General features: G+C 51.1%; 3 protein-coding genes across 3 annotated transcripts; 1 reads left to right on the forward strand and 2 right to left on the reverse strand.

Annotated features, from left to right (window-relative positions):
• Positions 1–197: 197 nt before the first annotated feature.
• On the reverse strand, positions 198–4,102 carry K444DRAFT_632169 (uncharacterized protein; the record flags this gene model as incomplete). Its single annotated transcript, XM_024883450.1, has 3 exons — positions 198–385; positions 439–3,082; positions 3,131–4,102. The coding sequence occupies 3 exons, from the start codon at positions 4,100–4,102 to the stop codon at positions 198–200; spliced, it is 3,804 nt and encodes a 1,267-aa protein (XP_024733921.1).
• Positions 4,103–6,823: 2,721 nt separating this feature from the next.
• On the reverse strand, positions 6,824–8,735 carry K444DRAFT_593775 (tryptophan synthase beta subunit-like PLP-dependent enzyme). The gene is made up of 2 exons (XM_024878317.1): positions 7,929–8,735; positions 6,824–7,814 (listed from the first exon to the last, which is right to left on the reverse strand). The coding sequence occupies exons 1-2, from the start codon at positions 8,555–8,557 to the stop codon at positions 7,301–7,303; spliced, it is 1,143 nt and encodes a 380-aa protein (XP_024733922.1). The 5' UTR covers positions 8,558–8,735; the 3' UTR covers positions 6,824–7,300.
• Positions 8,736–8,886: 151 nt separating this feature from the next.
• K444DRAFT_593776 (uncharacterized protein) lies at positions 8,887–13,649 on the forward strand. Its single transcript, XM_024878318.1, has 6 exons — positions 8,887–9,026; positions 9,214–10,204; positions 10,322–11,067; positions 11,186–11,712; positions 11,761–12,647; positions 12,695–13,649. The coding sequence occupies exons 1-6, from the start codon at positions 8,982–8,984 to the stop codon at positions 13,600–13,602; spliced, it is 4,104 nt and encodes a 1,367-aa protein (XP_024733923.1). The 5' UTR covers positions 8,887–8,981; the 3' UTR covers positions 13,603–13,649.
• Positions 13,650–13,766: the final 117 nt, after the last annotated feature.

Raw genomic sequence — 13,766 nt, forward strand, 5'->3', positions numbered from 1 at the left:
CAAACGACGCTCAGGAGATAGAATACAGGCATTCTACTTTGGTATCACTTTCATCCCACAAGTACTTTGATCCACCGAAAAATAGCGAACGCCTTCCGTCAGTCATTATTCATTCCAACAGCAACAGCGAGAGCTCTCGAGGCGCATGTCCAAAATTGAGTAGCTCACACTCGATAGCAAGAGCAAATAAATATACATCACACAAGAACCCATTCGCTTCCTCTCTTGATGAACTTGTCCAGAAGCATTCCGATGTCGGTGAGAACGAAGCGACATATATAGAAGCCGAAGAATTCGGCGGCGTGGCGAGTACAGAGCTCGAGACCTACTTGCGTTTTGTCCGCATGTTTTAGACCTGGATCTTCAACTTGACGAGCGATTTGATCTAATAAGACAGTCAGTGATTAGATCAAGTAAGACAGACAGAGTAGGACTCACCAAGAGTTTGCGCAGCATCAAAGAGCTTCGCTAGCGCACTCATGTAATTTGCGTTCGGCCCTGAAAACTGAATCTGGCTCACATCCCTCTTCGCAAATCGTACCTTGGCAACAGACGTTGAGGTCATTGGCAAAGTTGTCATACTTAGGCCTTCCTTTGAGCCATCACCAGACGTTTTGTTCGCGTACGCGTTCGACAATCCGACGCCAGAATTCTTGGATCGTAACCTTCGCCAAGAGAACCCAGAGGACTTGCTTGATACGCTTCCAGACTTCGAGGTAAGATTGCTCGTCTCACCGTCTGCCCCAGCGGACGCATCCTTGAACATTCCTCCTGAGCCTTGAACTCCAACTTCATTACCAAGCTTCCTCGTCAAAGTTGCTTGAACTTGCTCGAGGACGCCCTCGAAAGACTGCATCTCCACCAAAACGGCATCAGCATCGAAAGTATCGACTTTGGCGAGCTTCATCAGAGCAGCCGTGAGGAAATCGCAATTGGCAATCTTGTCTTCGACGCTCTTGATTTTGACCCCCTTGACTCTCCATACGTCACGTGGAACAAAAAGCTTGGTTGAGAGATAACCCCCTCTGGGATGCGCAATGGTTTGGTACAAGGCTCGCATGAGCCAGAACGGACGAAGTAGATACTCTGTAGGACAAGGTTCTAGAGGTATTGGTGCACCTGCGTTAAGAGGATTCGGCGAGCCTGGGCTATCCGGAGAGTGTATATCACCGTCGAAGAGATACATTCCTCCGGTGGTAACGCCATTTTGCTTTTCCTTAAAAGCTATGGCGATAGGGGTGGGTAGAGTTGGAATTGCAGGAAGCCTTCCATTTGTCTCTCTCGGGTTAAATTGTGAGCTCAGGGGAGTGTTCGGGGAAACGTCGGAGCCATCATCTATGTTTGAGACGGAGAGATTGCGACTCTTCATATTCTTCAAGCTCGAAGACGAGAAATTCTTTCGTAGCCCCGTCCTTGACTGTACACGACCAGGGGAGCCAGAGCGAGGCAACTGTCCATTCTCACTGTCGTTTGTGAACGTCTGGGCAAGTGTTGGTGTCGGTGGAAGAATGACTTCGGATGGGCTAGGGCCTGGGAACGGAGACGAGGCCTGTCGAGCAGATTGAGGCACAGGTGGCTTGCTTGATGTGCCAGGTAACGTTTGTCGTTGTTGAGGCAGTCCGGGGGTCTTAGGCTGGACAGCAACGCTGCCATTAGTCTGAGGTGGTGGGGGCATCAAGGGGGGCTGGGTTGATGGTGCTGGAACGGCGGGAGTTCTGGTGGTAGTCTCGATCTTAAGTTGCCTTGCATTCTGCCCAGACAATCGTCTGCTTCGAACGCCTTGAGAATTGGCAGTACTCAGCGGTGGTGGTTGAGATGCAGCATTCGGAGGCGGTGGAAGAGCTTGTGAGGGAGGTGGGTGTGTTGGGAGTTGTGATTTTGCCTGTATCGAAGGTATTTGTGGGATCGATGATGTTTCAGCAACAGTGGATAATGTTGTTCCGGCAGTGGTAGGATTGGATCCGATAGAGCTGTTCCAAGTTCGTCCCGAAAATCCACTTGAATCAGACTCCCGGGGCAAGGCAGACTTGGATTGCAAACCGAATTCGAAATCCTCCATGACATATCCTCTCGTCATCTCCTCCAACATTCGTTCTTCTTCCTCGGACTCATTTCCATCATAGTCATCGTCAATGTTAAGTTTTTGTTCTTCTTTCTGTATAATCAATCGCTTTCTTTCTCGGTCCCGTGCGTCCTGGATGGCAGCCTCACGTTCACTCTGGCGTACCCTTTCTTTTGCCAATTCTACCCTTCGCCTAACATTGGCAACAATCTCATCGTCGTCATCATAGTCGTACCGAGTTGATGGTGTAGCACCCGTGGGTTCAAAGCCATCATCATAAGCAGCCTCGACAGCGGCGTCCAAAGCCGCATCGAACTCGGCTTCCGTTGCCCCACTAGGAGCCCGAATATGCTTCCTTCGAACTCCCATGGATGAGGTTCTCGAGTGGACCGAGGAAGCGGTAGAGCCGCCAGATTCATCTATAGTATCTAGCCATGACATGGACTCGTTACTTGCCGCCCTTGCATGGCCCTTTTTCGGTTGAGCCGCAGGTTGATTTGAAGTTGACAAATCAGATGACCTTTGTCTCTCATGGTTACTGTTTGAGCGACCATGTGTCATCGGCGAGGAGGGACGCCTGGGTGAGAGAGGTGGGGGCATATATAAGCTGTCCATTGGTGGTGCGAGTGTTGAACTCATCTCTGCAATCCGTTCTCTCATCGGGGACTTCGAATAAGACCGTCCCATGTATTGATCTTGTGTGGTTTTTGGCCGGTATTGCAGTGACTCAAAGGTGGACGGGAGGAGTGACTCCCTACGTTCCGGTAGCTCTGATGGCAGGATTGCACGGCTTTGTTGGGTTTCAGGGGCATAGGATTGGTCGTTCACAATTCTCGTGGCAGTAGCAGTCTCGATAATGGCAGGTTCCTCCTCTTCATCATCATCATCATCAACCGGCGATTGAACTTCATCTGCTCTGTATCCTCCACTCTCTGGCCTTGCAGGTAGAGCCTTACCATCATCTCGGAGGTGCGGCGCAATCTTCCGCAATTCACTTATTCGGCTGGTGTAAGTATTTCGCTGGACAAGTTAGAGTCAGTATTTTCTCCCAGAGCTTTTCAAACTCACAATTGCTTCCAATTTCCGCCTATCCTCATCGCCAGAGCTACGCAACATAACCTGCTGCAACAGAGTGCAAGCTTCTGAGTACGCCTGCATGGCGCCTTCAAAATTCTGCGCATTGTCGAGTAGGACAGCCGTGTTCGCTTTTTGAAGAGCCTTGGAAAGCATGGTTTTTTGTGACGGCTGTTTCGAGCTTCTGTTGGAAGATCCTGTGCCTGCACTGCTCTTTCCCGCCTGTGAGCGATTCCTCGAATGGCCTCTTGACCTATGCCGCTCGTCTTCGCCTGACTGATATCGACTGGTCCCGTTTTCCAACGCCGCAGCAGGTCCAAGGACCGGTGAAGGACCTAAGTTCGTGGACCGCGAAGCTGAAGGCGACCTTTTCTGTGCAAAATCCTTGGGCCCCAGTGATGAATCCTCCCAAGCCCTCCCGAAATAATCTACAGAACGCGCCGCCGCGGACAATATTTGGGCAGTAGACGGTGATGGTGTCGTAGGACCCGCCAGTGGAGAAGATGTACTCACCGAAGTCTGCAGAGCGGGGAGCGTGTTTATCGGCGGGAGGGTTATCGAGGAAGAATCAAACGGCGTCCGCGTAATTGTCAAGTGCGGCGAGGGGGAATTGGCGGTCGCGGGCCGGTTCTTCTGCAGCTTTCTCGGCGGCGATGAAGTGTCTAAAAATGAACTGGGGCCGCCCCCGAACGACATTCGCCGCGTGAACGAATTGGAGCGTTTGTCGGTGTGGGACACGGTGCTGGACCCGGTCGATTTCGACCATCGATTGAGATTGCCCCCTTGCGAGTCGGCCTGCGTCAGAGGTTTGGTGTTGATTGCATTCTGAGAGCCGAATTGCGAGGCTCCCGCGCGGTCGCGGCTGGTGGAGCGGGCGCGGCTGAAAGACGACAACCGCTGTGGAGAGACGGCAGAACGCTTTGCAGAGAAGTCTGTTGGCTCGTCGTAGTTGATCTGGCGACTCATGCTGTCGGCGGAGACGCCTCGAGGTGCTCCTGGAGGCTGCACTAGGTTAGTTTAGCCGCGTTCCCTTCCCTGCACAGAGAGAAGGCAGAGGCTCGCAGCAGAAAACCCGAACTGGGACCAGAATTGAACTGAAGACAAAGACAGGTGCGCGCTGCCCACGCCCCAGAGGACGGCGCACTTGCAGGTCTGGATAGCTGCGCGATTGAAGCTCAGGCCGTGGTGAAGGGTCGCCGCTGCCAGAGAGAGGGAGAGAGCGAGAGAGTCACCTCGCCAGCAGGGGCCAGCCGCGCAACAACCACTTCTTCAGTCTTGCCCTAGGAAACCTCCCCAGCTGCCGCCTCCTCTTGGCTCAAGGCCGTCCTCAGATGTCTGGATCCGAGTGCTAGGAGCGCAGTTCTTCTGCGACGTACCTCTTGCGGCGCTGTGCCGGCTATCGGCGTGCCCTCACAGCCAACTTTGTTCGCTCACAGTTCCTCGGGGGCCTGCGGGCATCGGTATTCCTCTCGCCGTCGAAGCATCAAACGGGCTCTGTTCCTTGGGTTTGGCGATGGGTTCCGACTCTCGTCATAGATACGTCGTCGAAGGATGAAGTTGTACAAGATCCTCCAATCGCAGTGCTCAGTCATACAACACAACTCTCTCTGCCTCTGCCTCTTGCCTCTTTCTCCAGTCGTGTGCCAATTCCAACCTCGGTATCTGGACGGGTGGAGGTGTGTTCGCAACTGCTGAGGTTTCGCGCGAGCAGCAAAGCTGCTGGTCCTCGTGGAATCGTAGAGCAACCTTCGGCGGCGGCTAGATCGCGGGGGGTCCTACAAAATCTATTCGGCCTCTGGTGTCTTCTCTGCATCGGATGCCGTGCAAATCCGGCAGAAGGTGACCCAAGAGAGGCTGTCGTGATGCGGCGCGCACTTGGAATGAGGAAGATGAAGATGAAGATGAAGATGCCGAAGTAGTATCTGACAGCAGCGTCGATTGAGGAACAGTAATCGCGAAATACTGGACCTGCCTACTTGATGACCACGCCACGCTCCTCGTCCGTCCTGGTCCTGGTCTTGGCCGTCCACTCAGGATTGGTTTTGCCGTCGAGGCGTTCAGGGGTTGCAGTTGCAGGCGGCCTCGAAGGCGGGCGAGTGGTTCACGGGTTCGGGGTGTGCATGGGGCGTTTTTCTTCGGTGGGCCCACCGAAGCTCGCCCTCTCCAGGATTCGCAATAGGGGCTGGGAGTCTGGGACCAAGACAAGACAAGACAAGGCAAGGCAAGACAGAGAGCGCGCGCCTTGCCTGTTTCGTAACCGTTACTCCATCCAACTTCCAAGTGCACGGCAGGTACAGTATGGAGTACTTCGTTCTGGGTACTACATACTGGTACTGTACGACTTGGGGATGCCTTCGTGTTCCTCGTGTCGAGCCTCGGGACTTAGGAACCTTTATCTTGACTCCCTGCAACTACGGTACAGTAGCACTCCGCAGCGGCACAACGGCTGCTCAGCTCAGGGGAGTTCTGAGTCCCCCGGATATTCAAGAGGATCGTTTGTTTGTACTGTACGTCTGGTCTTGGGGAAGTTTCAAGGTTCCCGCAAAAGGCGGGAGGTCCGAAATCCTGGAATTCCACGTCCGTCAGAAGGAAGTGAGAGAATAGGAATTCAGACTGGCGCGAGAGACTCGAAGATACCTCCTGTCCACCCCGCTTTCATTGAAGCTGAAGCTGAAGCTGAAGGCGGCTTTTAGATGCGGGATCTAAGTAAGACAGACTCCTTTACTCGCGCGACTACTCGATGCCAGTCGGAGCGACGCGACTTCCACACAGCCCCGCCAATGGTTGCTTGAGTGCCGAGAGGGCGTGATGTTATGAATAACCCGGGAGTGCGACAGCGCCAGCAACTCGTCTTCAGCTGCTCACAAGAAAATGAGCTATCTTTGGTTTCCTACGTAGTGCTGGCAGGCGGCCCAGCTGCGATCCGCGGATTCTTTTATCCGTGCTCAGTGAAGAGAACTAGGATGCCCGCGTCGTGCAGCGCTTCTTTCTGCCCCTGTATGGTACTGTTGTATCGAACAAGCCGCCCCCCTGACTAAGATCACCGCGATGCCACACCGCAAGCACTGCTTGGGAAGTGCCACGCCACAGAGAAACATTGTGTTCCTGATATCCCCTACTCGTGCACATGCATGTCTGATCTCCTGCAGCGGTCGCAAAGAAATCCACAGCCGTTGGTGCCTGTCAACAACCAATCAGCCTGTGCGCTTGTTCAGCATGCTGTTTGTCACTTCTTCAGAAGGGTCAAGAAGACGTCGGTACTCGAGCTCCATCCAAGCTCCCCGCAACGCATGGCATCGCGTGGATCTGTGCGTGCCACTGTCTCCTTTGCATAGGGAGACATGGAAATAATACTGCAGCTCCCAGCAATCTGAGCGCGCAGTTGGCCTTTCGGTAGTCCGTCAAGCTCCAGCACTTTTTTCGAGTTCGAGTCAGTCACTTCGAAACGTCGCAGAGGAGGGAGACCTTCGAGTTCTCGCCCCCACCAACCATGCACTTCTCCCTCTCGGTTTCTCGAAGGATTTCGAAACTTTCTGTGGTTCTCTTTTCTGTCTTGGGTTCGCTAGAGTTATGCGAAGGTGTACCTCGACGCTTATCAGAAGTCAAAGCTTACACATATCCTCGACTTCAACTGTCTTAAGGCTGTTTCACGTTCGATCCCGCCAGCGTGGGGAGGATAGATAGCAGGTTGCGGAAGGCTTGATTCTTATCGAAGTCTGCACTTTGGGATCCGGCTGCAGTGTCACCACCAAGTTCATGTGACACAATAGTGGATGTTCCCCCAGCATTAAAATGAACCAGAGGTCGTCGCCAGATACCCACTAGACACGGGATCTACAGTACCGTACATCATGAAGCTATATTCTTGCTTGTACATGAAAATCCCAAGATTGATCAAACCTTCAGCAATGGGTTGGTTCACTAACTGCTGGATGTGTTAAGCTAGGGCCTCCATGCAATTCTGCCTTTGAATCCAGCCGGTAGTGTGGTGCGTCTTCCTGAATGAAGCTATCCAAACATGCCTTCTATCTTGTCATCATGTTACTACTAGAAGTCCTGCTTGACGTCGTGAGACATTCTTTCTCCCTTCAGACGTACCTATCAAATGACTGATGGGTGAAGCCCCAAGAGGGATGATGTCTCTGTTGTAGGGCTAGCAAAGATTCAAATTTGCATTTGGTAACCTCTCTCTCCTTCAGTGCAAAAAATCACGATAACAGAATTAGGTGACAGTTGGATGCCCTCTACTCTGGCTAGCTTTCGTATAGCCGCAAGACTAGCAGCACCGCACGGTCCGGCGTAAATGCCATATTTCTGAAGCAAGTGGATGGCCTCATCTACTTCTCCATCATGGACAGTCATAGCAACCGATACCCCGTCTTTCAAAATTGGCCACACACTCGCGGATAGCGTGCCGCAGCACATTCCCGTGCATATTGTGAAAGTCGCATGAACACTTGCCATCTTCCCAATTTCGAGACTCGCCTTCAAGCACGCAGCGGATTCCGGCTCAACCGTTACAATGGTTGGCTTAGTTGAACGCGATGTCCTCTCGAAATGCGTCACGACTGCCGACGATAGAGAGCCCGCCCCTACTGGGGCCACAACGTGAGTGATTGTCTGCTGGCCAGTAGCCTCTAGAATCTGCTCCTCGATCTCGTCAAACATGGTCTGGTACCTATTCCCAAGAAATCGGAGTCAGCACACTTCTTTCAGGTTGTTTTAGGAGTGGAGTGTTCTCAAGAGCTTTAACATGCTACAAGAGGGATATATTCCGAGAAGCCGGACTTACCCCTCCACGATCCATTGAGGGATCTCATCATCAACTTCAAGCGCCGTATCACTGATCAGAAGCCCCTTTCCACCCTCGTGCTCCTCAGCAGCCAACTTTGTGTCAAGCACGGTCTGGTCATAGTCTCCATTAATGACCTCAACCGTTGCTCCTTCACTGGTAATCTTTGACTTGGCCTCCTCATCAACCATGGTAGGGACGAATATCCTTGCTTTGATGCCAAGGTACTTCGCCATGCGTCCAACAGCGCGGCCATGATTCCCATCCGTGGCAGCGTAGAGGACAAGTTCCGCAGCCTGGGCTACAGAAGCCAGATTCTTCAACGATAGTTCGTTCTCAAGGTCTTCTCGGCTTCCTACGCCCGTTGACTTCAAACCAACACGTTTGGCCACCGCTTTTGCGGTAGCCCAGCTCGCTCCAAGAATCTTAAATGCTGTTAATCCCAGCCGTGAGCTTTCGTCCTTGACCAGGAGGTGTTGGATGCCTAGCTGTTGTGCTATCTCTGGGAGAGCGGCGAGTGGGGTTGGTCGGTAATGTGGAAGGGATTCATGGAAGCTTCTGACCTTAGGGTCGCGTGGTGGTAGATCGGTCAAAGCTTTCCGGCCAGTGTTGATATATACTGAAGGCATCTCTAAGTCTCACGAGCTTAGAAGAGATTGGTGGAGAGCGGGTGGAGGGCTTGTCAGCTTTGATCTAGAAATGAAACTTCTAGGCGCGTTGCTTGCGATCGCCCTGATACTTGATTGAATCGAATTTCAAAATACCATGGACTTGCCTTCATTCCAAGAGATGATTCTCCAAATTCTACACCAGACGCCCTTTGGTTGTCATGTTTCTACCACGTGATTCTCCACGACCCCACTATCAATGGAAGGCTGAGCTAGGCCGAATCTGTCAGTGGCATGCGAGCGGTGGAACAACTCCGTCATCTGCAGATCCGTTAAGAAGAGAGATACTTCTTCCAGAACATTACATTTGAATTTCCTAGACCACCTTCTTATATTCGAACAAGTCTGAAAATCACTGTCTCGAAGGAAGGTCACGCAGTTCAGAATGGGTTCTCAGGAGCAAGAGCGGGGTATCCGCATAGCTATCGATGTAAGTCCAGGAGCTCCATTCAATTACTGTATTTTGCAATTGCGTCCCTGTGGTATATTTGTGGCGTCGGCTCTCTGTATAAGTCATCCTGGTGAAAAGCCAGTCGGGCATGCTGCCTTTCCAACACGTCCTGGTCTCTTCATTGTACCGGTATGGTTCCGTTGAACAAGGCTGACAATCACCAAAGCGTGGCGGCACTTTTACGGACTGCGTAGGCAACCCAGGTACGGGGGAAATGGAAGACGATGTTATCATCAAGCTTCTTTCCGAAGATCCTTCCAACTACGAAGATGCTCCGCTTGAGGGCATTAGGCGACTTATGTCGAAATTTCTCAAGAAGGAGATCCCACGCGGCGAGCCACTGGATACCGCAAAAATTCAGTCGATTCGAATGGGCACGACAGTTGCCACGAATGCCTTGCTAGAAAGAAAGGGAGAGAAGATTGCAATGGTTGTAACCAAAGGTTTCAAGGACTGCTTGGAGATTGGTAATCAATCAAGGCCCAGGATTTTTGATCTAGCGATCAAGAAACCAGATGTGCTGTATGAGAGGGTGGTAGAAATCGAAGAGCGCGTTACCCTGGAAGACTACGCTGAGGATCCGGAAAGAAACATCACGAAAGTTGAAGCTCGTGAATCTAGAAATGGCACTGCGGATCAAGAGTTGGTCAGAGGATTGTCGTCTGAAGCTGTCCGAATCTTGCAGCGGCCGGCAGTGGAGACCGTGAAGAAGCAGCTCCAAGATGTCTATGACCAAGGGATCCGTAGCATAGCAGTGTGTTTAATGCACGGATATACTTTTCCGGACCACGAGGCTTTAGTCGGGCGATTGGCTCGAGAAATCGGATTCAAGCACGTCTCTCTCAGCCACGAGCTCATGCCCATGATAAAACTAGTACCACGAGCAACTTCTGCGTGCGCCGATGCATATCTTACCCCAGCCATCAAAAAGTACATTGCTGGGTTCCAGAAGGGGTTCGAAGGTGGCTTGGGAACCGAGAGTGTCAAGAATGGGAGTGGCGCAAAAGGGGCGAGGTGTGAATTCATGCAGAGCGATGGAGGTCTAGTTGATGTCAATAAGTTCTCTGGCCTGAAAGCAATTTTGTCTGGTCCTGCTGGTGGAGTGGTAGGATATGCTCTCACTTCATATGATCCAGAAACCCGAACACCTGTCATCGGTAATCAACCTATTTCTTTGCCCTATATCCCGAGCACCCTACCTCATTGGTCAGGCGGATGTTTGATGTTCCCGGCTCTCTACTCCCTAAAGGAATACGTTGCTAACCTATTTACAGGATTTGACATGGGTGGAACCTCAACTGATGTCTCGAGATATGGGTCAGGTAGGTATGAACATGTTTTTGAGACTACTACAGCCGGTGTGACGATTCAATCGCCACAGCTGGATATCAATACTGTTGCTGCCGGTGGCGGGTCTCGATTGTTTTTCCGGAATGGACTGTTCGTCGTTGGCCCAGAATCCGCCGGAGCACATCCAGGACCAGGTTGCTATCGAAAAGGTGGCCCAGCGACTGTCACGGATGCAAATCTCTTTCTCGGGCGCTTGCTACCCGACTTCTTTCCAAAGATTTTTGGCAAAAACGAGGATGAAGGTCTAGATGTTCAAGCAAGCGAGAAGCTTTTACAAGAACTTGCTGAGCAGGTCAACAAGGAGAATGGCAAGAATATGAGTGTTGATGAGGTTGCTTATGGCTTCTTGACTGTAGCAAATGAGACAATGACGAGGCCCATTCGTTCATTGACCGAAGCGAAAGGCCACGATACATCGAAGCATCGCCTGGCAACTTTTGGAGGCGCGGGTGGTCAGCATGCTGTGGCTATTGCTGAAAGTCTCGGTATTCGGCAGATTCTAGTTCATCGATACTCATCAGTTCTCTCGGCGTATGGCATGGCTTTGGCGGATGTTGTTGATGAGCGTCAGGAACCAGATTCGAAAGTTTGGGCTGACCAAGGAGATGCGAAAGAATCGCTGAAGATGAAAATAGAGGAACTGAAGAAAAAATCAAGAGTAGCGTTACAGGTAAGTCCCAACTTCTTGGAGTAGTTTCCCTTTTGTAGCAATGCCCAACGGTTGCTAGAACATTCTACTCCCGAAAACCCCCGAAAAAGGTATGTTGACTCTGATATCTTGGGAATAGGATCAAGGATTCAATGATAAATCCATCGTCTACGAGGAGTATTTGAACATGCGCTATCGAGGAACAGAATCAGCACTCATGATTGTTAAACCAGGGAAGGAAGACACCGAGAAAGAGTTTGAAGGTGATGAATGGGCATTTGGGAAAGCCTTCGTCAAGCAGCACCAGCAAGAATTTGGATTTACACTTCCAGACAGAGATATAATAGTCGACGATGTCCGTGTTCGTGGAATTGGAAAGAGTTTTGAGAGTCTTGGGAAGACGGTGGACCAACAACTGAAAGAGGTAGAACCAAAGGATATCAAGACAGGGGACAAGGAATACAAGCGATCGAAAATATTTTTTGATGGCGGACGCAAAGACACCCCTATCTACAAGCTTGAGGATCTTTCGGTTGGTGATAGGATCAAAGGCCCGGCAATTCTGGCAGATGGAACTCAAACCATCGTGGTCACTCCCGGTGCCTCTGCCCTTATTATTGAGACACATGTTGTGATCAACATTGGAGAGAAGGAACTCAACGACTCGTAAGCTCAAAATGAACGCCCGAATTCCAATTACTGATGATATTTCAGATCCTCGAAGCCTGACACCACAAAAGAGGTTGATCCCATCATGCTCAGCATCTTCGCTCATCGATTTATGGCCATCGCCGAGCAAATGGGGCGAGCACTCCAGAAAACAAGTGTCAGCACGAATGTCAAGGAGCGACTCGATTACTCGTGTGCTCTCTTTGATTCTACTGGCGGACTGGTGGCCAATGCTCCCCATCTTCCAGTGCATTTGGGATCTATGAGTACTTGCGTGAAACGGCAAGCAGAAATCTGGCGCGGCAGATTGGTCAAAGGAGATGTGATAGTCTCTAATCATCCAGAATATGGAGGAACGCATCTCCCCGACATCACTGTCATCACGCCGGCTTTCGATGAGTCCGGGAATAAAATTCTGTTTTATGTGGCCTCGAGGGCTCACCATGCCGACATTGGTGGCATTCTACCTGGAAGCATGCCCCCTCATTCGAGAGAGCTGTATCAAGAAGGAGCTGCAATCAAGTCTGAGAAGCTTGTCAGCGCCGGAAGATTCAACGAAGAGAGAATCACACAGCTTTTACTCACGGAGCCTGCGAAGTATCCAGGCTGTAGTGGCACAAGATGTTTAGCAGATAACATCTCCGATCTGAAGGCTCAGGTTTCGAGCAACATGAAGGGGATTACACTCATTTCCACCTTGATTAAGGAATATGGAGAGGATGTTGTGAATTTCTATATGGTAGAGATACAGAATAATGCCGAGCTGAGTGTCCGCAATCTGTTGAAAGATGTCAGCAAGAGATTTGAAGGCCAAGATCTCTCTGCCGTCGACTATATGGATGATGGCAGTCCAATTAAGCTCAAGATCACCATTGATGCCGAGAAGGGAGAAGCTTTCTTCGATTTTGCTGGCACAGGACCAGAAGTATATGGTATGACCCCATAATTTGGTTGATAGATTGTTGCTTACGAGAACCAGGAAACACAAACGCCCCTCAAGCTGTAACATACAGCGCGATAATATACTGCCTCCGTTGTCTGATATCCGAAGATATTCCTCTCAATCAAGGCTGCCTCAAACCGATCAAAGTCCTCATCCCGGCGGGCTCATTTATCTCACCCTCCCACAAAGCAGCGGTTGTGGGTGGGAATGTCCTCACGTCCCAACGAGTGACAGATGTCATTCTTAAAGCCTTTCAAGCATGTGCTGCCTCCCAAGGAGACTGCAACAATTTAACCTTCGGATTTGGAGGTAATATTGAAGGAGAGGAAAGTACCAAAGGCTTTGGGTACTACGAGACCATTGCCGGGGGGAGCGGCGCAGGACGTGATTGGATTGGGACGAACGGGGTGCACACGCACATGACGAATACTCGAATCACCGATGCAGAGGTTTTTGAGCGGCGATATCCTGTTCTTCTGAGAGAGTTTTCATTGCGAGCTGGATCCGGTGGTGCGGGCAAGCACCGTGGCGGTGACGGGGTGATCAGAGACATCGAGTTCAGAATCCCTGTGCAAGTGTCGATTTTGAGCGAGAGAAGAGTTTATCACCCTTATGGACTTGCAGGAGGGGAGGATGCGCAATGTGGACTCAACATTTGGGTGAGAAAGGTGGAGGCGAGTAACCCTGAGAGGTCGGACAAGATGTTGAACGGATCGGATGAGAAGCTTGAAGATGCCGTGTTTGAAGAACGTCGAATCAATTTGGGAGGCAAGAACACGGCCGCTATGAAGGCTGGTGAGAGGATTATCATTTGTACGCCCGGTGGTGGTGGATGGGGCAAGGTTGGGGACAAAATGGAAGCCAAAGAAAAGGAGAAGGATCCGAAGCGTGGCTGGCATGGGGGTTCTCATATGAGTAGAGAGGAGACCGCTCTTCAGGCTTAGACTATAGATTAGATACCACCGTGAATAAGCAATGCTAAATTTTTGAGCACTTTTAGGGTCTTCTGCTTAGTTGTGATATTTTTGTTTTTGTCGATGCCTCGCTAATTCTTTAAGCGGGCAAAAGGGAGGGAAGTTGGGGGAAGTTGGGGGACGGGTTGCCGTCT

This window comes from Hyaloscypha bicolor, assembly GCF_002865645.1.
Source record: "Hyaloscypha bicolor E unplaced genomic scaffold K444scaffold_117, whole genome shotgun sequence".
Lineage (NCBI taxonomy): Eukaryota > Fungi > Ascomycota > Leotiomycetes > Helotiales > Hyaloscyphaceae > Hyaloscypha > Hyaloscypha bicolor.